The sequence below is a fragment of the Manacus candei genome, unplaced genomic scaffold (genome assembly GCF_025592945.1).
Source record: "Manacus candei isolate 608988 ecotype Guabito, Panama unplaced genomic scaffold, ASM2559294v1 h1tg000023l, whole genome shotgun sequence".
Taxonomy (NCBI): domain Eukaryota; kingdom Metazoa; phylum Chordata; class Aves; order Passeriformes; family Pipridae; genus Manacus; species Manacus candei.
The window spans coordinates 19,862,805-19,887,225 of record NW_026138071.1 but is presented as its reverse complement, the minus strand read 5'-3'; the positions used below and the strand labels follow the sequence as shown (position 1 = coordinate 19,887,225).

The 24,421-nt window shown below is 42.1% G+C and overlaps 1 protein-coding gene across 5 annotated transcripts in view; it reads right to left on the bottom strand.

The window, feature by feature from the left end:
* Positions 1-2,526: 2,526 nt before the first annotated feature.
* Positions 2,527-24,421, bottom strand: part of SATB2 (SATB homeobox 2) — a 131,618-nt gene continuing 109,723 nt past the window's right edge. For all 5 annotated transcript variants that reach the window (XM_051787082.1, XM_051787077.1, XM_051787080.1 and 2 more), the window contains one exon: positions 2,527-5,661. In XM_051787082.1, coding sequence (XP_051643042.1) covers positions 5,206-5,661 — 456 coding nt within the window. In that variant the 3' untranslated portion in view covers positions 2,527-5,205. The remainder of the gene's footprint in view (positions 5,662-24,421) is intronic.

The following is a 24,421-nucleotide window of genomic DNA, read 5'->3' as shown; positions in this document are numbered from 1 at the left end:
TGCCAGGTATGTGTGGGACCCCTGGCAGGGTTGAGCTGCTCAGCAGCAGGACAGCCTTCCACACAGCCAAACCTTCTGGGGAACAGCAGCCACAAGTCACCAACTCAGCAGTTGAGCCTCACTTTGCCCCCCACCACCTTTATTCCCTCTGGCTATAGTGAACCACACCTGCCAGTCGAGCAAGACCAGCATTTGGCCATCAACAACCAAAAATTTTGGAAGGAGGGGAAAACCTGCAGAAATCTGCACTTGAACTGCTGCTGTCTCTCTCTCACCACTATCATCTTTTTGCCTGAGGTAGGGCTGACTCACCCTCAGCACGCTCCCCAGCTGGCAAAGCTCCCCACTGCCTGCACCACAGCCAAGGAGTGAGCCCACAGGTTTCCTGCCATCACAGAGAGATGGGGCTTTCACACTCCTGAGCTGTCTGTGTGTGAGCAAAAATGAAAGGGGTCTTGGCAGGGATGCCAGAGCCACCTCTTTCCACCCTTGCTTCTGTGAACTTTTCCAAAGGTTTCAAGGGAGGCCTGCATTTGCTGTTCCCTGTTGGCTTTGTCACATTGCCTGCTCCTCAAGTCTCAGGCTGCCAGTGTCTCTCCCCTGGATGACTTGGCTTGTGTTATTTTGTGTTAAAACCAGTATGTTTTTTTAATGGCTATAAATAAGTTAAAAGTGCATCTTTAATTAATCACTGCACTTTATATTGTAAGCAGAGATTTTTTGTAATTACTCGTTTATGATTTTAAGATGCCATTTGCTCACTGTCAAATGTATCCAGCCTTTATCCCTCCATATTTAACGGGTTCAGGATAGAAATAAAATTTCATCAATGAGGATTCTAATCCCTTTAGTCTAAAACAAATAATTGGTTACTAAGTAAATGGGAAGAGATTGATGGATACTTTTATCAAAGCAATAATGAACTTGAGGCAATAGTCAATATGTTCATAATCTTAAAACATTTTAAACTAATCTTCACATGTTTATTTTTCACTCACACAGGTTTGAAATTGGAAATACATATGTCTGGATGACTAAAACATGAACAACAAATAGGAGCAGCAGCATGTAAAGTATAGAGAAGTAGAAGCATTAATAGAAATATTTCTGCTTTAGCAGCTATTAAATGTTGGGGGTTTTTTACGGTTGGAAGAAGAACCCATATGTTTATAGGATTTTTACCCCCCAATTAAAATATGTGTGTGTGTGTGTCTTTTTTTAAATCTTATTTAGCTTCACACACACAGAGTGCATGTATAAAATTCTCTACCAGTGAAGTTGAGAGCTGCTTCTCCTTTTGTTTCTTGCCCTACTGGCAGGCAGAAAGGACACCCAGTCCAACACCATCAGCACCTCCACAGCATCTGCCTGGAGTACAGGTGCGGTTTTGAAGGCCAGTTCATGCCCTCTGTCACCTCCCACGCCCATGAAGACCAGTGGACCCCCAGGCTGACCGGCCTGCCTCGTGCATCAGGACTGTGCCCACCGGTCAGAGCAGAGGCAGCACCACAGCCAGGCACCAGATGTGCCCGTGCCAGCTGACTGTCCCCATGGAAGGGGCAGAGGCAGCCCAGGACCCTCTCAGAGGTGAGCATAGGGATCCCAGCAAACAGCACTCGACTAAATGCTGTTGTGCACAGCTTCCAGGTGCCCTGAGCAGACAGAAAGATGCTTGGTTTTATGTGGTCTCAAATCAAATACAAGTGGCAAGCAGGTGGCTGGGTACCCAAAGATGCGGTTATTCCCCCCTCTTCCTTATTTTTTTCTCGAGAGAGCACATAGATATTTTATATAGGATATAAATAAGCCACAAAAAAGGGAGGAACTATTGCGTTGGAACTATAGAAAAAATAATAAATGCTTTTAAAAATTGCTCTACCTCAATTCCTAGACAACTCAAGTCTGATGTACAGTATATGATTTGTCTGCTAGGATTGAATCCAGACACTTACCACTTTGTTAGCTTAAGAATTTTGAGCAATTTTTTCCATTTATCTGTATTCTCCCCAAAAACATTTCACACATTTCTCAGATACATCAATCCTTCCGGCATTCCTCTACACACTCAGTAGGATGCCCTGCTATAAATATAATAAAGCCTTTTATTATGTCCATTAACCATGGACATGTGTGCTCCAAAAGTTTCCTGACACGCAGTCATTTGTGGCTTTTTAATTACAAACAGAAAAAAATCTACGAGCAAAAGAAGACAGCAGACTGGAAGTGGATCTGTGTGTGTGTGTTTTGAGTATATTCTCCTAAGGGCTGATGGCACCCACACCCTCCTCCTGATCCCATCAGAGACTCCCTATGTGTGCACATACATGTACACAGAAAGCCAGTAACACAACAGATCAGTCCTGGGGGGTACAGATTTGTCAGCTGTGCTGACCCCAGGGGCCTTAAGCAGGTTTTCAAACCCCAGTAACACCGGTCAACTCTTATTTCAACAGGCAAATAGGCCCCCTCCATTTTGCAGATCTTGCTCCGCTTGAACTCGGCAGAAAAGAAAAAAGGCCCAGTAAATTACTTGACAAATTAAGTCATATTTATTGAATGCGTTTTATTTCAACAACCAAAAAATTCTAACAGCCTAACAATGCACATAAGTTAAAAATTAATTATCACTTAGTGATAACGAAGATAAAGTTGATTTACATGGAAAAAAGAACATTTACAATATGTTAATCCTTATTCACATTGTTGATACCGCAATAAAACACAATTTGTTTTTTTTATTTTTTATTTCACAAAAAAGGCGGAAAATTGTGCTTTGTTAAGAGGCACTACAAGAAAATTTTCTTTCTCCAAATAGATATTATATGATGGATATTGAATAAATAGACATATATGCATTGTAATTCGCAAAGTTCTGGCAAGACCACAGGCTAAAATGCCCACAGATTCACTTAGAACCACTGCAAAATTGGCAGTGAAATTAAAAATAAAAAGGCAAGACTCAGCATTGAAAAAATACCTAATAAAATTTTTGGTTGAAGTGTAAAAGATACCAAATGTTGATGCCATCATCAGATGAACAACCTTACTTAGCTTGGCAAAATTCAGTTTCCTTTCAAATGTATGGAGTGATTTCAGCTACAGGATAAGAAGACAGTTTTGAAAGCGTAGCTCTGAGAGAAACATAAAGCAGCAACCACTGAAATTCTGATTAAAGCTGCAGCATACTACAGAACTAAAGGATGAAGAGCAAAAGGGGCATTAAGTAAGCAACCCACCATAATTTGCAAAGGTATATGAAATTTATGCAGAGATACTCATGTTTCAAACATTAGCTCTGAAAAAATCTCATAAAAACTCCAGAGGTTACTGAGCAGCTAGAATTAGCTTGTATTGCAACGTCTTCTCCCTGTATATTGTCTGTTCTGAGTAAATATCTACACGTAGAGGTTTGTTTTTCGTTTTTAACTCCTACCTTTTATACCTTTCAAATATATAAATAGTATTAACAGTTATATTACATTGCCTGGTGTAGTAAACAGAAAGTAACTTTCAAAGGTATATTGCATGAGGTCTTTGTCAAGGTTACGTGAAAAGCCCATGTGAAAAAAAAAGGAAGAAAAAAGCCAGAAGCCTCGTTTGTAGTGTTACGGCTGCAGTTTGAACAGGCGTCTGAAATCAATCCAGCTGCAAGGTGAGGTCTCTGTCTCGGAAATCATTGCACAGAAGTGAAAAGTAAATGCTACTTGGTGTCTCTTTCGACATGATGCCTCAGAGCGGGTGGATGCTATAGTAGATTGCAGCTTTAGTGCTCACGCCACTGGAGAGTCAGTCAGTGTTAGCTCTGCTTTATGTAACGTGGCTGCTACCGGGTCACTGCGGGACCCTTCGCCCGGGAGGTGGGCAGGGGGGTGTGCAGGGCCTGGCGGGAGGCTGGGAAGTGCCCGTGCCTCGGGAGGCTGGGAAGTGCCCGTGCCGTGGGGAGGTGGGACCTGCGGCTGAAAACACTTCATTTCACTGGCACAAAACAGGTGACGCAGAGGAAGCCCAGCTAAAACAGAAACACGGGGGAGGCTGGCGAGGAGGGCGAATGGGGTGTCAGCAATAGGGTGTCAGCACTGTAAACCCTCGGTCTGTCTGCAGTTTACCTGGACAGGATTCTCGGGATTGTGGCGTTTTGTGTCGCAATGTAACTTAACGTGTGTGTGTGTGTTTTTCACTTCAGTATAAACAAAAAGCATTGACAAGAAGGAAGCTTACAAATTTCAAGATCTGAAACAGAGAACAGGTAAATAAAATCCGTTGTAAAATGTGGTTGATAGTATGAATTCCATACATCAAATCTCAACACATTTATCTCTTTTCTCTTTCTATAAAGACTTCGTTAACGGACAAGTCTTCTATGCACTGAATTTCAGTTTCAGCTATTCTGAATCCCATGAAAACTCATCTGTTCACTACAGAAAGGACTATCTGGAGAGTGGAACATGCTGTATACTTTTAAGTGTGCATTGTGTTCAAAGTACTTTTAACTTACTAGTTTTCTTTTTAAGGTGCCCTGATTTGTTTTTCCATTTTCTCTCTTTTTTTCCTCTTTTCTTTTTTTGGCAGTGTTGATTTACGTCTTTAAATACCTCAAAAATTACCCATCAAGTTGCCAGATAGGAAGCCATATAATAATGAAAAAAAAAATCAGGGATAAACATAGAAAATAAATAGGAATTCAAAAATAGTCACCACACCCTGAGAGCAGGCGGCAGTTTATCAAAAAGCCAAAGCAACTCATTGTGAAGTGGTTTTAATACATAAACAAGTCTCATCTTTAAAGAACTCATTTCACAGTCTATACTTTTAGGTTGTAAAGTTCCGTCCCATGCAATTTTAATATATATATATTTTATGTAAATATATATATACACACACAAAGTTGTAAATTTTCCTTCATTAATTTCATAGGACTTTTTCTTCCCATTTACTTGCTAGATGTCCCTTTCATAAGTGCAAGATTGATGAAGGCATAATCCTATGTGACTACAACAATTGCTTCAGTCAAATGTAGGAAGTGTAACACTCGAGTGTCTGTGTCAAGGCAATGTCTGATCGGGCAATGCTGAATTCATTCGGTTTGCACATGGATCATGCGCAACGGAAACAAACAAACAGAAGGTAAAAAGAGAAAAAAAAAATCAAAAATAAAACCAGAAAATCCTTGGATCAATGTATTGCTTTCTGCGCCCCTATCTCACATTATCTCTGGTCGATGTCTGCTGGAGCCGCCTTGCTTTTGTCGGGGTTCTCCTCCTCGGGCTCTACTTTGTACATTTCCTCAGAGCCTTCCTCACTGTCGTTCTCCTCTGACTCTGTCAGCAGCTCCTCATCCTTGTACTCTGCCACATCAACCACTGTTCCCAAATGCTCTTTTAGCTTCCCGTGGTGCTTTACGTGGTAACGTTGGTTCTGGAAGAATTTGATGATGGTGTGTTTGGGGAGATCCAGCTGAGCAGAGAGGGTGTGGATGGCTTCCTGATCAGGGTAGAGACCCACGTCATGAATAAAGCTTTGAAGGATACCTAGAGCTTCCAAGGAGATCTTGGTGCGGGATCTTGGCTTTTTTGCACAACTGTCCTCGGCAGGTGGAGGAGGAGCCTCTTCTCTAGGTGGGGAATTCTCCTTTGCAGGCTGGGACTGCTGTCTGTGCAGCACCTATAAGATCAAACAGACACAGACTTCACGTACATGCTGACCCCCTTGGTGCTCGAGATAAGGACACTTGTACAGGCCTTTACACAGGGTCTATTTTGTTTTGGTGAGGAAAAGCACAATTAATATCCTTTCTCCACTACCTTTCTACCTTTGAAGTCAGCTGCACCGGTAACTATAGACTGAAAGGAGAAAGTGATATAAAAGGCAAAAGATATCAAATAAATATAAAGCCACAAAATAAATAAGAAATACAAAATGCAAGTAATAAAAAGAAATATAAAATAGCCAAAATAAAAGTTAAGTCAAAAGGTGTTACAGTCTCATGGTCAGGATGACTGGCCAGTTGTCCCATCTCAGACAAGTCATTCTCCTGCTTTGTTCCTCTTCTCCCCCTCCTTGATTCCTCTTATCTTTTTAGGCTAGAAACTCTCATCATTTCTTCAAAATGCCAAGTACCACAAAGGCCTAGACATACATGGGATTGTCAGGTGCTACTTTATCATGAATAATGATTTGGCATTAAAATCCATCACAGCTGCTTTATGGAAAAAAAAATAATGGAAGTGCAGAGATTTGTTAACATTTCCCATCTATGAAGAGTGACAGCATAGTAGCTTCACATAGGTGGCTTTAATGTGTCTCCTGAACAGATTTCTCTGTATTACATCTGTAGAAATTTCACCAGTTGAGGAGTTCTGAGTTCAAATAATTATAGCCCTCCATTCTGAGAAACCCTCTGGGCAAACACGCTTTGCAGTCTTATAACAGATTTTCACCAGCAGTATCTCCTTTTCGGCAAGTTTAAAGAAAGCATATGTAGCTCTTAATCTTCCTAACAGCCACTTAAAATGACTAAAAAGGTCCTTGTGCAGCCCTTATTCCAAGGAAAAAAAATACCTGCTCTGAATTGTGCAAAACACAGAGGAGTTCCACATGCTTTCTTTAAAACCAAATCTATACAAGAGAGATTAACGGAAAAAATCCCCTACAGGATTGAGGGCTGGATTTGCCCAGAGGTTTTTTCAGATGCGGGGAAATAATTATTAGAACTCAACACTCAGAGCTAACAAAATCAATATGGATAACTATTTTCTTCCACAAATAAGAGGGAATTCTGGCTCTTCAACCAAGAAGAAAATGTCTTTGCTGCAAAGTGTACCATCCAGAAAATCAACCCTACATTAAAGCTCTCTAAAGGGAAAAAATAAGGATAAACAATGGAAACGTGCTGAGAACTTGCACTGAATTTTACACACGTACTGAGCCACCAGTAAAATGCTACACTAGTCAAGTTATTACAAGAGGGAAGTCCGCTGTGGAATATCAGCCCGTTATGCAAATAAATAAAAAGGCTCTATGGCAAAGAGCCCCTGATTAATTTCCTTCATCAAACGTTGGTACCACAGTAATTTGTAACATCAGCGACCTCCGGGCATGGCTTCTGAAGAGCAGCTCGCAGTCCCCAGCCACTGCCCACCGCACATGTGGCCAGGGAGCTGAGCCTGGAGGAGAGGCTGTGACAGCCTGGCCAGGGCACTGCCCTTCCCCTGCTGCACCTGGTGGCACTCGGCCAGCCCTGGGGGGCTGCAGCTCCACCGAGCACAGAGGCAGGACACAGCACCACGTCCCTCACTGGTGCCTCAGTGAGCAGCTAAGAGCAGGTGTCCCACTGGTGACAGGCAGGGCTTGCCACACTGTGGGCAAGAGCTGCTCGTGGGCAGAAACACTGCAAACCTGTTTCAGTGCCAATACATACATTTCCCTCCCAAGCTTGTAAATGCTCAGGGTGTCGTAGAAATGGGGCTAACCAAGGAGCGGGGGAAAGGAGAAACTCAAATGGAAATGACAGATAATCTGGTTTATGTTTTATTACATCTCTTGTAATAAAAGAGCATAATGTTCCAATGCATGGAATCACTCAGCTGGCTCTTTGAGGATTTCTTTTTTGTCTATGGATTGTTTTCAAAGAGAAGGACTGATGTTCCCAAATAGAGAGGTTACAGACAAGGGTGGGATCCATACCTACGTCAGCAGGGAGCACTGAAAGCTGCGCAGCCAGGATTGCTGACACTAGCCAAGGACCCAGCCTCATAAATTTGTCACACAGACCCTACCTACTTATCTCCCCTGTAGTGCCTTCTGGCCCTGGCCCCTGACACTGTAAGACCCAGAGCAGCCAAAAATCAAAAGGATTTAGCACTACAAATAAACTGCCAGGGAACTTACAGACAGCGTCACACAAAAAGCTGCAAAGGAGCATTGCTAATCAGAAGCTGGATTCAAGTAGCAGTAACAGAGATAGAATCACATCCAGAAAGGGTGAGAATTACTCAGTTCGTTCTTGTTGGACTTGGAAGGGGGCTTTTTTCCCTTTTCAGTTGACAAATAGCATGAGAAACAATCCAGCTTGAAAAATGTTACAAGACTTCCAATCAAATATAATGATGAAAAAATCCAACAATACAGGATCAGCAGCAGTAAAATGTTTAATTTGAAGGAGATGAAGAGATGCCTACAGCATCTATAAAGCAATCAACCAAAGAGAGGGCTGAGAGCGGGAGGAAAAGAATTATTTCAATTAACCCTTCCTTTTCTGGAGTGACCTCTCTACCCTTTCCAGAAGAGAAAACACATAACCCAGGGGTTATCAGTGCAAAATATTAGAAAAAGGTTGGATTTTATTTCACTTACTGTTATCCTAAGTAATGAAAAAGCCTAAAGATGCTCGATGTTCTTGTAACAGATAAATCTCATTATTCTGCTAGCTTCTGGGGGCTTTGCTCTGGATTGCCAGTGGCATTAACAAAGGATTTCAGTCATGCTACATTTTTCAGTGACACAAGTTTACCCATATACAGAGAGGTGGATAAATGCACAGAATTTCCTTCAGGTTTAGGCTGTGGTCAGTTTTGCAATTCCTTCTGACAATATGGACTATTTAACACAAAAGAGAATGCTTTTCTATGCAAACCAGATCAACTGCTGGGGCACACAGTACAATATGAAATCTAAATTACCTTTTTGTTAAATATTTGTTTTAAACTACATTTGTAAAGCATGCTGATCAATTTGGGTGATTTGCTTACTTCATGTCTGGTTCTGCACGTCACAGCCTCACTGAGGAAATGGACCATTTTTGGCAGTTCCAGATTTTCAGATCTTGGGTCATTATTAAGCTCTTAAACCCACAGGTAAAATTTCAACTGGCTTCACGCACTGCTGTGCACACCCTGCCGTAACACTTTGGTGTTTGGGTTGGTGCTGCTCTGAAGAAGGAACCATCACTGATCTTCTGTGACAAAGTACAGGGTGCAGTGCATTTTCCAGTGCAGGTAAACCCCCAACAGTGGTCTGACCTACCACCATGTATATGCTGGGCTTCTGAGAGAAGGGACAAAAACAATGGCCATGCTCAGCTTTCCTTTTCCCAGGAAAGGAAATCCCCCATGCCCTTCCCCACCTCTCCCCAGCCACAAGTGGGGCAGCTTCCTCCTCCTCCACATCCACTACCATCTGGAGCTGACTTCCCTTCCCCATCTACTTTCAAATCAAATGTGAAGATACAGATTTCCTTCCATGCCCACAGGACTTATTTTTTCCATCCCTTCAACAGATTTGATTTTTAAACTCTACAGGTGCGGCTGCCAAACTCAGCATTTCAGAACAGAGCAGCTTTGGAAGATGCTGCTTCATGAAGGTTCATTCAGGTAGACTTTCACCTCACACACAAACCCATTTTTTTCTAACAAATTAACCTGTCCTGGTAAAAACCTTGTACGAAAATGACTGTGATGGAAGTTGACTTTAAATGATAAAGTGACTGGTCTTAGATCGCACTGCACTGAAATATGATTTGAAGGCCACAATGAAAACCAGCTGGAAGCCATGTGTAAAATATAATAGTACATGCCTACAGGGAAGGAAGTGAGATATTGAATGATTAAATTTAGGAGAGTATATAATGTAGTGTATCATTACGGGAGTGATCAGGATTATTTGTAATAAGCTAAGGGTTTGTGGTCTATCTAAAATCCAAAGCCAAGAATTATTTGGGGGAAGAGATCGCTGAACTGTTTTACATGAATCCATTCCCCATGTCTCAAGGATGCTTCTGCAGGAGAAACCTGACTTCAGTGTTCCCACAGAAAAGAGAGGTGAGCAAACCCAAACTGAAAGATGAATGTCATGCAATTGCAGTCTGTGTCTGTACTGCATTTAATTTTGGCTGGATTCACTATGCCACTGATGTTTGTTTCCATTTCCACCCACTTTCTGGCTAGAACTAGACATGTAAAATTGGTGAGTTGCTAAGGGGAGCCAAGCAGGATATGCTTGAGCGGGGTACGCACACGCACTCGGGCAACAGCAGCAAGGCACCAGCTGGCAACACTCACTCCATGACAGGCCACCTTCCATTGCCTGAGCAGCCTTTGCAGCACATCGGAATCAGGAACTGCATTTCTATGGGAAAAACCCTCGCTCTTCTGTTTCGTAGTGTGGTTCTCCCCCTCCCTTTGCAGATAGGATTACTCATGTGAGCTCCTTTCTGCTAGGATTCGCTGAGATGATGAGCTGCCCCCTTACTAAGAAAACCACCAAAAATGTCACACTCTTGAAACACTGCATTTGCAACAGAGACTGCCCTTGTTGAACAGACACCACCTTCCTCTGTGCACAGACTGAGCACCAACAGGTACCTCAAGTGGCATGTGTTGGCCAATATCAATTTTCATAACCCAAACCCACAAGGAGCAAAGTTGAATGGATTTGCCTTCTCTTTGCCAGAGGAAGTTTAAATAGGATGTTGGAAAAGATTTCTTCACTGAAAGGGTTGTCAAGCACTGGAACAGGCTACCAAGGGAAGTGGTGGAGTCACCATCCCTGGAGGTATTTAAAAGATGTATAGATGTGGCACTTAGGGACCTGGTTTAGTGGTGGGCTTGGCAGCGCTGGGTTAATGGTTGGACTCGATCTTAAAGGTCTTTGCCAAGCGAAATGGTTCTATGAATCTATTCTGCATGGTGCGAAGGGGTCTTGCCTTTCAGCTTTCCTCCACGCTTACGCTGCTCTCATAGCCAGCCATAACACTGTATCACGCCAAGGATTTTTATGCCAAAGATGGCAAATTTTTAGCCTGCTTAAGGAGCCCCAAATAAAAGCCAGAGAGAACAAGCACATGTTACAAACGTAGGTCCAGTACCTGCACTTGGTACACCCAACACCAGTCCTCTATTACATTCCTTAAAGCATTCACAGCTAGTCAGCAGGAGTCGCCACCAATTTGACTCCACACAAAAACAAGTCACTACATACCTCATGTAAAGGAGCCTATTGGAAAAGTTCATTCCCAAAAGATAGCTGAAGTCAAAGGGAGGGCGGAGGACAGGCCTAAACAAGGTGTTCAGCTGCACTTTACTGAGCAACATGTGATTTCTGCAAGCTGAGAGCCCACAGGCAGTGCCTAGCTATCATGTTAAGAGTTTACTTAAAAGATAAACTTTATCACCTTGCAACAAAATCTTATACCTAGAAGGAGGCACTGTCCTTCTTAGCAGATCTTACAGGAATAATCTGGAGAAGATAATCCATTCAAATAAACAGCCTTACACTCCCTAGCCATGGTCTCACTTTCTTCACATATAGAAATGTGCAAGAAGAGAACAGAGCAAGCTGCTGCCATAAACAGGCTTGCACCCTGACAGCCTCCCAGGCCAGGGCTCGCAGGGGTAAGAACATTAATTAGACACAACCACTGTGCCAAGACTCTTTATAGGTTTTTAGGAATGTCTGTCCAAGAAACTGTAGCAGAAGTTACAATTTGCACCTGTGTTCATTTCTTTCCTATTCAAAATGTGGCTCTTGACTACTCTTTTTTTTTTTTTTCCCCCTTGCAAAAATACATTCATTTGGGTAAACACTGCAGTACTAGTTGCAGTTCCAAAGGAAGTATTTTCTCTGGACTCATTCTCAGAGTGATTTCACACCTTGACACCATAAAGCTGTGTTAAAGACTGTGGTTTAGTTTCCTTGCTTTTCTTGGATTATACAGTATCCTAAGGTCAAAACTCAGGGAAATCCAAAACTGTTATTAAAAAAGAAAAAGTATCTATGAAGTGATGACAAATTGCAGACTACAGGTGTTAGATTACATTTTGACTCCAGGCAGGTTTAATATACTTTAGTTTCCTTTTACAATTGCCCTTAGCAGGTACTGTTATCGGTAAGGGATTTAAAAAAATATATGGTACTCAATAAAAGAAGACCGTGTCAAAAGAAATCAATATGAGCGTGCAAAATGGTAGGAAGTCTGACATGGATAAATATGTTCACTTTCATCTAACTTCAATCTGAGCTTCTTTTAATTTTGTAGCTCAAATGCTGGCGCACATCTTGTGCATTTTCCAATGCACCTTAGTAATTGCTTCACAAGAGTAAACACCCTTATTAGAGATAATTATAATATATGTCTGTGATATGATGTGCCCCGTCTCGTGCAAGCCAGACCAAACCAGCCAACCAGAACTGGTGGCTACAACAGCTTTTAAGCCAGCAGCCCTGGGTCCCATTCAGCTGCAAAGACAAAGCAGTCACACAGTAAAAAATCTCCCAAATATTCAGGCCTTTCCTATCAGCCTTCATCTGCTCCTGACCACCACTGGAGCCAGAATATTGGATCAGACAAGCCATGTGTCCTAATCTCTCAGCTCTGAGGTACAAGTCACTCTCTGAGCCACACAAAAGGGGACTAAGAGAGAACTCTGTAGAGAGAAATGTGTCCCATGAGGAACCTGAAGTCAAAGGCAAGTTTGGTTTTGAGGCCGGAATGCACGCTGGTTGAAGTAATACATTTCAACATCTTTGGAGCACACTTGCCACATGCTTCCCTTTGCTTTACGGTGGTTGCCTTGCTTAAGGGCAGGAAACAGGCAGTGATCTGAAAGCATGGCAAGACACTCAACAAACACTCAACCTCTGAAATAGCAACCCCATCCTGCAATTCTTCTCTAGAACGAAACTGTCAGAAATGGTCAAAAAGGTGACAAAAAAGGTAATAAGAATTAAAAAAAAAAAAAACAAAACAAGCAAACAAAAACAAACAAACAAAACCCCACACCAAAATCAACAAAACTTTCAGTTGTACATTGCTTTTGCCATCTCATGCAAAGTGATAAGTATAAGCAAAACACAATTAATCTTGACTTGAAGGCAGGGGGAAGGTGTCTCCCCCCCTCCCTGGCACACACTGCTCCCATTAATGCTAACAGGAGCTTAGCATGCATCAAAGAGCAAATACACCACAAAACATTTTTAAGAGCTATCATCACTGAAGATAAAATATAAATTACAGCCTGATTACACTGCGCTGCAAAGAGGCCACATGTGCAGCATAGCTCGCAATGACAACTGCAGATGACCAGATAACTTTGGGACAGGTCTAAGGTTACTGTAAAACATCTGTGCAGTGGAATCTTTCCTTGTCTTTGTTTTCCTTTCAAGAAGCTGTGGCACTGCTGTCTGCACAGTTGTTTGAAGAATGTTTACAAATCAGCTTGACAAAGAGAAAAAAAATTTCTGCCATCACTTGACCACAATCATGATCTTATTCTTCAGTAATGCGTGGTTTATTTCCCTTTCCTGATCTCTGTTAATAGACAGCACGTGCCTACACAATAGCCACTATTTTGTCTGTATAATGTTAAAAAAATAAATCACAAAACTCTGACAATGCAGAAGTGTCACGGTGTTTCCTGGGGTAACTGCTCCCCCTCGAATGCTAACTCAACTCTTCCCACAAAAGCACAGGCACAACTTTCATTGCTGTGCAAGTGCCTGAGAACTAGCTGATTTTATGGGGCAGCATAAATGAGCTCATGCTGACGAGCATTCATGTATTAGCTCTGAATTTCCCATCTTGGGCTGGTTTAAGCCAGATCCTTAGGTTTACTGCAGAGTAACTGTGGCCAGCAGTGGGCATCTCTCGAATACCTGGCTGCAGCCTGGGAGGGTTGTCAACAACTAGTCTTCAGCCCACAGGTGGAGCTGGCACACACCTACTGTGTAAATACACAACAGGCCAGATTCATTCCGGCTTCTGCTGGCACAAACCAGGGTGCTGGTGACAGAGCAGCCGATGCAGTCAGGAAGTGTTGCACAATGTCGCTGCAGACTCTCTCCTGAAGGCATCGGTGATGGATGGCTCCATTGTCTGGGGATGGGGCACAGCCAGCACAGCTGGCACGGGGGCCAGTTTGCTGCATCCCTGGCAGGCAGGCAGGACTCTGCTGCCCTTGAAGAAGCCAAGCAAGCCTCTCTTGCTTGTAACCTGCGGTGGCAAGGCAGCCTCCCCCACAAGGGAAAAAATGACAGCCTTATAAAGGTTCACGCTGCCCTTCTGCATGGTGATGCTAACTGCAGTCCCACTCAAGTGGGGCTTTCAGCATCTGTGTACGCACTGAGGGCCACAAACCTTCTAGTTAAAATTTACCTTCTTCAAAACAAGACCATGAGCTTTGTGGGCCTATGACTTTTCTCTTCTGTGCTTTCTCTCACAGCCCTAGCAAGGCTCTCCAGGGTGCTGTGGCATGCAGGCTCTGCTTAGCAGTTTCCAAATAGAGCCTGAACTTGGTTGTGGCTGGATGGAGGGTTTGTCAAAGATTTCAGGTCGATTCTGAGTTTCCCCATCCCAACTCTCTTATTCCTAATGAGGAGCTGGCAGAATGCCACAAGAACTAAGGAAGCAACAAAAGGCTTTTTTATTTGCTTTTCTGCAGACAAAATACTTCTGGTATCCTCTACACTTTTTTGTTTAATTAACACTACACATGTTCTCTGTTTCTTTTGAAAATCAGAAGAGTATTTGTGGGCAGTGTGAGCAAGATCTTCCCTGACAAGCCCCAACCTAGAGGTCAAGCTCTAAACCTCTAACTATGGTGGCACAAATGGCGCCACTATAATCATGTTGTTTTCCCGTTACTCAGACCAGGAGTAGGCACTGCATTATTTCAGGAAGAATATGTTTGGATTAAACACTGGATTCTAGTGGGGGGTAATTATTTGTCCCATCAAACTGTTTTAGGTCCTTACAGTTGGCTATTTGGGGTTTCAGGAATACCCAACTGTACTGCTAATTTTTACAATGGGAGCAGTTAGAAGTCAGGAGAACCTGACTGTTATGGTTAGTGAAAATAGCAGATTTGTGCTGATAAAACACTACTCAGCATGTTTTATGGCTTTCAAGATGTAACCACCAATGCACTTAATAACAGGACTTGTGCAAACTATACTGTGTGAATCAAACACATAAAAGTATAAATATTCCCTTTTATAGAAAGCAAGTCTTAAAAAGTGCATTATAATCAACTACCATGGTAAAAGCAAAATATCCAGCATTACCACACATGCAACTGGCATAATGTGCTTTATTATACCCTTAGCTAGAAGCTGGGTAAATAAAAATCGAATGACCAAAGTACAGTCTCCTGCACAGATTAGGTCACTGAAGACAAGATGCCGTAGAGAATTAGATCTGAAATCCTTCATCTTCCTGATTAAGCTCTAGAAAAGGTGGCCACGTACAGAAGAGAGAGGACGAAGCTAGACTGGCATCTCACTCTCACGCTGTTGAGCTCCATGTCTCACTACTCTGATCTGTATCTATTTTACAGATTCTGGATACTGGAAGAAAATGGCTTTATGGAAAGTAAACAGCATGTGCAGTTTATACTCAGAGGTTTTTGTTCATTTTTAATAAAATGGTTTAATATATGGCTAATGAGGTAGCATTAGGACAAAGCAGAAGATGACATTGTTATGGCCCTGGGATCCATCCCTGGCTTTGCTGCTGGCTGCTGTGGGGAGTCTGTGGACTGCTCAGCCCATGGCTGGCTACACACACATAATCACTGGAGTAAAGCTCACTCTTAACACTAGCCTGCAACTACTGTAGGTCTGTGTGCAAGAAGTCTCAGGGTTTTGCTAGAAATGCAAAACACCATTCTTTGCTTCTGTAAGATTAGGATTGTGTGGCATTTTTCAGTCAAAAACATCAACTGAGTGACATCAAAGTATTGCCTAAGTGAAGTCTATCTACTTTGCCAAGTTGTTTGCCTGGGGTGGCGGGGGGGGTGGTGCTGAATATTCTGACAAAGTTCAAGCAGTTGTTTAGGCATTTTTCATGAAACAGCATATTCTGGTTGCTTTTATTCAGAGCAACTTTTGCTCTTCAAATTCTTCCTGTTTTCCTTCAAAGCATTATGTTGCTTGTTGCTCTAAACTGCCACAAACCTTTATTTTTTTTTTAATTTGAGCTGCAAATAATAATTTAGAAAGGACCAACATATTTTTTCTTTCAGTATTTCAGAAATGTCAGCAACCCCTTAAACTCAGCTCCAGCATTTCTATAGCTCTAGGCTGTACCACCCAAGGAGCAGCAACTCATAGCCATCTCTCTACCCACCTACCTCCTTCACCGTTGTATTTACAAAAGGTTGTACTGATGGAAGCTCTGAAAGCATGAAATGTAATGTGGTTTATAAAACAAGATAGATGTGAATCTTTTCTATCTCAAAATCCAATAAAGCTTATGATTTTTATTGCATGTGGGAGTCCTTTGGTCAATGTAATAGTGATTAGCAACTTGGCCAGTAAGTCTGATAAAACCAGAAAGTACTTTCGAATATATTCTGGCCAGAGACACCTGGGAGTGAAGCATATGTGTTGCTGCTGATGGCCCCAGGCTTACATACATACCTTGGGATTTCTTCCTTGGTTCTGTTCTGTCTTGCCATGGTTTTGTTCTATTCCCTCCAGAAAGAACTACTCCAAGCCTCTCTTACCCTCAAATCTTCACAGAAAGGGGGCATCATCTTAAAGCTATTCCCCCTCATCTTTCCAGCATGCACAAAGCCAAAAAATTTACAACCTGATTCAGCCAGGGCTCTGGGTTGGACTTTAATGGATCCCAAACAGAGTAATGCAGCATTCTTACTCCTGATCTCCTTTGAACAAGGAAACATCAGGAATAACATTACTCCAAGTCAGCAATGCTTCCCTGGTGCTAATCAGGCCATTAAAAAGGCATAAGCAGTTTGTGTGATGCAAAGGGACAAAGAGAACCACAGAAATGAATCAAAACCAGGGAAAAATTAGAGATTAAAAGTAATAATACTCCTTTCAGCAAACCACAGTCTGAATGCATGATAAGTGGCTAAAAGACATAATCACTGCAAGATCTAGAGACAAAAAAATGTCTCCTGACTGCATGAAATGTAAATTAAACTCGCCCTGGTACAGAAGCATTTCCTTCACAGAGCAGTTAGTCACTGGGTTTGCCTTTGGGAAATCCAGAGCTGGTGCTGCAAACTAGAGCTGCAACAGCTCACCCTCCCTGATCTCACCTATGGAAAACACACATGCTCAAAGTCAACAGCTGGAGGGAAAGGAAGAGAAACCCAAATGCAGCACACTTGTTAGAAGAGATTTCCATGGAGGTTCCCTCCCCAGATAAGCAGATGGCTTTCAGTTAGTCAGGGTTAGGGACTGCCCATGTGGTTTCCTGCCTGCTTGCCTTTTAGCTTATCTAGACCTCATCAAGACATTCAGTCCAAAAAAATTAGAATGGCTAAGTACAGGAATTAGGGAAACTAAATAGAAATGAGCCCTGGTCTGCCCTTGTGCAGAGGAGTAGGGGAATCTGTGCCTATGGGTGGGATGGAGGCAGCGGTGCCGACCCTTCTGCCAGGGCAGCCACGTTGGGCTGCGGCACATCACATCTGCAAAGGCTGGGTCAGGTCTCCTTAATGCCACGGTGCCTTCTCCAGGCACCAAAGCCATGCCTAACTCCATCCAAAACACCCTAGGCAACGGCCCATCTGCTTTGAAAATCTCCTCTGATGTCAGTTTACAACCCTGCCTGCTTTATCCATGGTGCTGGTGCCTGCCAGCAGCCCAGCTCTGTGGCATATTCCCAGCCCCACTGGCAGCCCAGCGTACGGCTACAAGATTTGCAAAGCTCTGGGCAGACACTGGCTTCTGCAATGCTGTGCATGGGAGCAAAGCAAAAATCCACCAGGAACGTATGCACAAGCTGCCATATGGAAAGGGCATTCTCAAATTAAACCCTGAAACCCAGATGAGATCTGAGCGAAGGACAGTTTCACTTAAAGGAAATGTCTGAGGTCAACCAGCAATTAACTGAAAGGTTCTGATTGAATACGCTATTGACTGCGCTCACATCAGACAGCTTCCTGTTTATTATACCTTATGGGCTGTCTAGGTGCCAAGACATTAAGCTGTCAATAATCTATTAATACTAAACAGCTCCTCCCTCCTTACTCCCCCCATGCAAATACTCTTAGGCTAAGAAACTGCACTAAAAAGATGGAAATTTTTGAAGTGAGATGGAAATGAGCTTTTTAGGGTATTTCTTTGCTTGCTTCCAGCTGCAAGTACAGCAACATTCTTAAACAATATAACACGCAGCCTATAACTACATGGAAAAAATTGTGTTAAAAAAAAAAATCAGCCATGATTGAGACCATATCCTGAAATCTGGCTTTCTTTTCCAAGCCATCTTTAAACAGTCTAAGTTAAATTTAATTAACAATTTACAACAAGGAGAGAGAAGTTATTTAAAGAGAGGCCTACAGGTCCTTAACATTCAGTGTCTGGGAAACAGTTGTATATAAAAAAAAAGTTTTAATGAATTTAATAGAGAAAAGCACTTTAATTAAATGCTGTCAAAGAGGATTGTATTAATGACTGCACACAAAGGAATTTAAAGCAAGCCAAGTATATTTAGCAAATAGGAAGTAGGCTTTCAGAGGCTGCAACTATTTATGTTTCTGCCATTGCAATGCATCTAGGAGATCGCGTTGCCAATTGAAAGCAGTTATGTTATTAGATATGATTTTATTTATTATGGATTATTAAAATTTCAAATGCTGCAGGGAATACATTTATTTCACTTCTAAAATGAAAGAACAAAGATATTTCCTGCTTGTTCGGTAAGAGGAAAAATAGAAGAGGAAATAAATAATAAATAATAATAATAACTTAGCACTTAACTAGTGAAGCGCTGTCCAGACAGATCTTTTTATGGGGTTTGTTGAGTCCTGGACTTTTAGTGTGTCTCTTTCTTTCTGCTACAACTGGATGGATTCGCCGTTGCTACCCAGCTTCCCTCAACAGAGCATGGAAAGAGGAGGCAGCTCTTACTCCTTGAGGATATAAGGGACTTCTGTGATACTCTCCATGTTTCAACTCTAAAAACTACCAAAATCTCACAAAAAGAAATCTTGGTTGCCAAGCCTTTTGCAAGCAAGATTGAGAACACCCAGGTTTTCCAGATCTAACCATGAGACTTAGCCACAGAACTCTCTTAAAAGCCCAGAACAATTTTAGGTCTGCATTAAGCCTTTTTGCAGAATGTGCTCACCTTCTTCAATATCCATATGATAGGACTTGTACCAGGAAGGAAGGAGGCTCTTCACAACTCTCCCTGCTCACGTGCCTTGGATTCAAGTGTGGCACATTAAATGAGCATGGCCTAATAAGTGCATAATGTAGAGGTCCAAACCATAAATTTGAGAAAAAGCAACTAGAAAATTCAAGGGTGTCAACATCGTCTTGTACTATGATGGCACAAATAGCATAAAACTAAATTTAGCCCCAACTGGAAACCAAGGAATGTTTTTTGACACAAAGTTAATGAGATGGCTGGGTCTGTAATATCCAGGATGTGTTCTGTGATTTACCACATCCTTTTTGCCATATGCAACGCTAAGTGGTTAATAATGATTTTAGATGTTTCAAAGTTCTGAATGTTCCACCAGGGGCACCTTAGGCATGCTTTTATTCCTTGGTTTCTGAACACCAAGTCTTTTTTAAGTTAGGCACCACAATGGGAGTTAGTCCCAAATTATTGGGTTTAAAATGTTTTTGTTTGTACTGAAGATTTTCACCTTCTAATTTGAAACATGAAGAAGTGAGTAGAAATGGGGGAAAAAAAATCATTGGAAAAGAGGCACAAGGGGATACCTATTTCCTTTCACAATGTGAATAGCATTGTAAATGGCGAAGTTCAATTTTCTAAATACATTATCTGATTTTTGTTTAAGACTTTAATAAAAGTCATGTGTGATGTGTGTTGAGAATGTAGCCTTTGTTGTTCCACAGCTAGGGATCTTGCAAACAGCTTCGCTTTGTCTGTGCCAAGATATTTTGGAATATTCTTTGAAACACTGTAAGCATAGATGACTGTGAGAAAAAATATGTGCTACTGTACTTCTGGATACTTGATGCGTGAGAATAGTGCATACACACAAAAACACTTCCCCTTTCAATCTGCAGTGCCTGTAGAAGTCCATACAAACATGGAACAACATACTAATCCTGAAAAAAAACCCATATCCCCACACATGTTACAGTCTCTGAGTATTTCCAGCTATTCGAGGGGGGGGGGGGGGAAGAAAAAATAGAAAAAAAAGGAAAAGAAAAGAAAAAATAAAAAAGAGCAAAAAAGGAAACTGCACACCAAAGAATCTCAAAAAACAAAGACTGGCTCTGGGCAAGGAGACTGACCATCTACATCCTGCTTTGTCATAGCCTAACTCCCAGCACTGCCCAGAAGCTGCACCATTTCCTTGGGGGACACTGTGCAACATGGGAGGAATAACAGCACACTTGGTCTCATAGATCTTCAGGGGGAAAACAGTGCAATGTGCTCTGGTAGCACAATACACAATGGTTTTCCTCCCCATGTAATTTTTACAATTGTCTATCTGCAGAGAAAGGCCAGCTGCAATGATCCAGGGCTCTGACTTTATCCTAAGATTTCTGTAAGGAGCCTGAGAATAAAATGCTGCATACAACCAATAGCCTATAAACATTTACACATCTCTAAAGCCTGATATTATAATTTATGAACAAGTGTGAGGGACACAGAATATTTAGGGAGCATTAAAATGAAATTAAAAAGAGCAATATTTTTAACTGCAAAAATTCTCAAACATAAATGGAACTCATCTAGTGGTGTTTCAGTCTTCAAGGTTTGCCTGCTGCTGGCAAACTTCAAAGGTTATGTGAATTTAAAGAGCTTTATTTAGTGATCTTGCTCTAGATGTTTGCTCATCCTCAACCTACTATGACTTCTTACAACACTGGCAGCTTAGCATTTACAACAGGGCCAGGGCTGTAAGAAATGTGGGCTAAATCTGGTCAAATTGTGTGTGAAAGGCAAAAGGGTGAGACAACAGGGGCCAGAGCTACAGTGATGTCATTTGCTAAAATGACAACTTGTCAGAGCAACACCAACACAAACCACCACCCTGCTGCTTATTGCCAAGTCTCCACAGGGCTAAATCTACACATTCAGATTTTAAGGGAAGTTTCTGCCTGGAGCATCCTGCCATGAGGGCCACAGCAGCCCAAACAGAGCTGCTCTGGGGCAGCCTCATGCAAGATGTAGCCTCAGAGACATCTTTGTTGTAAGAAGCTGCAGAAGAAAAACATCAGCCATGCTCGCGGGGCTCCCTCACTTCAGTCCCACCTCATCCCTGCCCTGTCCTCACTTGATCCTGGATCAAAGGAAATCTGTCCAGGAGCAGGTGGCACTGAGGTGGCCTCAGTTTCAGGAGTCTGAACAAATACAGAAAGGGTATTCTACTCTGAAAAGACTAAACTTGCCACCACAGAAAAACCCAAAACTATGCAGTTTACTTGATCTCCCATTTCTAGGGTTAAATGGAACAATACTAAACCTAAACTAATTTCAGAACAGAAGCAATTTGGTTTTAATTGCAAGTACACTCCCCACTATCATTCAAGGGGAATAGCAGGCCTAATGTTAAAAAAATTCAGCAGCACTTTTCAGCCACATTAGATATCCACACTAAACAGAAACAGCTGAGATGGCACAGTCACAGGTTTGCAGTCACAGCTCAGTGGCTTTCCACTGCAATTGTGGTAGCTATCAATCAGCAGAAGATCTATTGGACACCTCAGAGTCAAATGTAAGGGGTTCATTGTCTGAGATGTGCTTCTATTTCCTTTGTCAAACTTGTGCAAGGCTCCCGAGCTACTGTGATGCATCAGAAAAACGGTGTGCACCAAAAGGATGGAAAACCAGAGCACACAGACACAGCTTGTGTTTCAAAATGCAGCTTCTCTGACTACAGGGCACAGGTACTGGAGCAACATGAGAAAGCAGCTCAGAAGCAGAAGCTTTCTGAGGATTTTGCCTGTACTACTTGCTTTGAAGAGAGTCCCTTACTGTCACCCAAAAGCAGTCACACACACAATAGAGATAAATGCAGAGTTAAGTGGCATTTGTAATACATATTGCCTTAAGCTTTCATGCTGCACAGAAATAGTTGTTTCATAGTTTGAGATTTTTTTCAGTGGTTTTTCAAGTTTAGACTGAAAGGAGATACCGAACTTGACTGTTATTATCTAATTTTAATAAGAGAGAATGAAACTCCAGATAACATAGCAACTAGGAAGACAGATATTCTCCACTTACAAAATTCATAGACCTCGTTCTGACACGCATTTCCCTCTGTAGTTCTAAATCAAAGAAAAAAAATACTCCAGCTGCAGCCCTCTCAAACCAAAGCACTGAGATTTTGAGTGGAATGAATAAATCTGCAATACAAATCTCTCTTAAAGTCCATCTGGGTTTGCTGAGTACAAATTGTCTCACCAGTCTTGACCGTCCTGTTTGAGCAGACACCACACTCAACCACGGATTAAGGAGTTCAGAAAGTCAAAAAGAAGTGGATATCCATCTACAATCTGTCTGTTGGGTGCAGAGAAATGATCAAAAAGCAAAACTATCAGGGTGTAGCCATTAAGAATGAATCACAGGGCACACCATCCCCACAAAAAATTGCCTCAATAAAACAGTAAGCACCACCATCAGAGAGCTAGCATAGTTTGGGAAAGTAATTTTTGCCCAGTCTCACAGACAACTCAGTCCTAATTTCCAGTATGCAAAATCCTCAGCTGTAACTCACACAAACATGGCAAAACCTCACTCTGCACATCATCCTATAGATCATTAAGCACATCGTGTACCCCTATGGAATAACACAGTTTTGCTTCACTCATCATCTATGATTTCCTAAATATTATTAATTAATATTATTTTTTAAGAAAAGAAAATTTAAGTCACTGTTTTTTCCATCTGCATGCTATGCATTGTGTGACCCATGAACTCCAAGACATTGTTTAGAATCAGATATTTCATTAGAAAGCACTACTGTGGTGTTCATTCCCCTTTTATTACTTCTAGAAAGAGAATATGAAATTAGTTTCATTGGACTGCCATCGCCACTTGCCTTGACCCATTTTTATGAGGGTTCCATGTTCTGCTCTTTTGTATTTCATTGTCATTTCTAAAATACTTGTTTCCTTCCATTTCTCACAAAATGACAAAATTAGTATTTAATTTACTTCTGTGGTATGTTATTTTCTGCATATTTAAAGAGAGACCACAATGTTTGCAGTGAACTCCAATACAAAAGAGCTTTCCTAGAGCTTTCTACTATGCCTTCTTTTATTTACTAATGTTCCCCCATGATTTATGATCTGAACTATTATAAATTGTCAGATTTGTCTAAATCAAAGCTTCTGACAAAAAAAAAGGGTGGGTGGAGGGATGTTATTTTAAAAAAGTGACAAAAGTAGCAGTGTATCAGAAAGCAACATTTGATTGATCTTAAAACAATATGTAGCTACCAGCTTCAGCAGACCTATCTGTCAACTCATGCAGGAAATGAAAGGTGAGGTTTCCCTGTTCTCTGAAAAGTAGGTACTTTGCTGCAGTGGTGGCTCATTACTCCAAAGAACTGGCTTATACACCCCGACACTCCAGAGACAACTGTCTGATTCATACTCTTCCCAACGGAGTCAGGTTTCTCTGCCCCAGCAATTAACAATGAATTAGCACTACATTAAAGTGCCAGGCAAGATGGTTACTCTCTGGAGTGGTCACCTTGGACACAGCAGACGAATAGTGGGAGAAGGAGAGAAATTAGATTTACTGTGTCCCAGCATGTCTGTAACAAACACGGAATCCCTGGTTGGCAACGGGAAGCAGCTGTAGGCACTTGTCAGCATTAACACCCCAGAAAGGTCCAATGCCAGCAAACAGCCCAGGATCGGTGGGATTTAGCAAGGGATAGAAAGTAAGACAGGGTACCCTCACCTCTGCAGAGCAGGGAGCTAAACACAGAAGCATGAGGACTGCTTGCTGCAAAGAGAGTACTTTGCACACAGTTATAAGCCAGGCCAAGCCAGATCAAAGGTCCAGCCAGGATCCCACACCTAGTGGTGAGGGAAGAGGATAAGAACAGGGCAAAAATACAGTCATGCTTTCCAGTATGCCCTCCCACCCTCCAGGAAATTGTGGCTCAGGCACTCCATAAATGAGAGGTGGTGTCCTTGTGGTAGCCCAGCTAGCACAACCTCACAGGTCTTCTCCTTGGTCCTACCGCAGCACTTTGCAGTTACACCGCATTGAAACGGAGGGAGAGCCACTCAGCACACCTGAATGTCCTTAAAGACCAAGTGAGAGACTGTGGTGAGCTCAGCCTGCATGCACAGCAACATGTAGGTGTAGCATGAATGCTCTGCAACCAGCATGTGAAGGAAAATCCACACTCTGACACATCCATATGGTCCCACCCAGTGCTGCCAGAGAACACAGCCATGTCACAGAGCTCCACAGGGCTCACATTTTATGACTCCTCAGCACAATAAC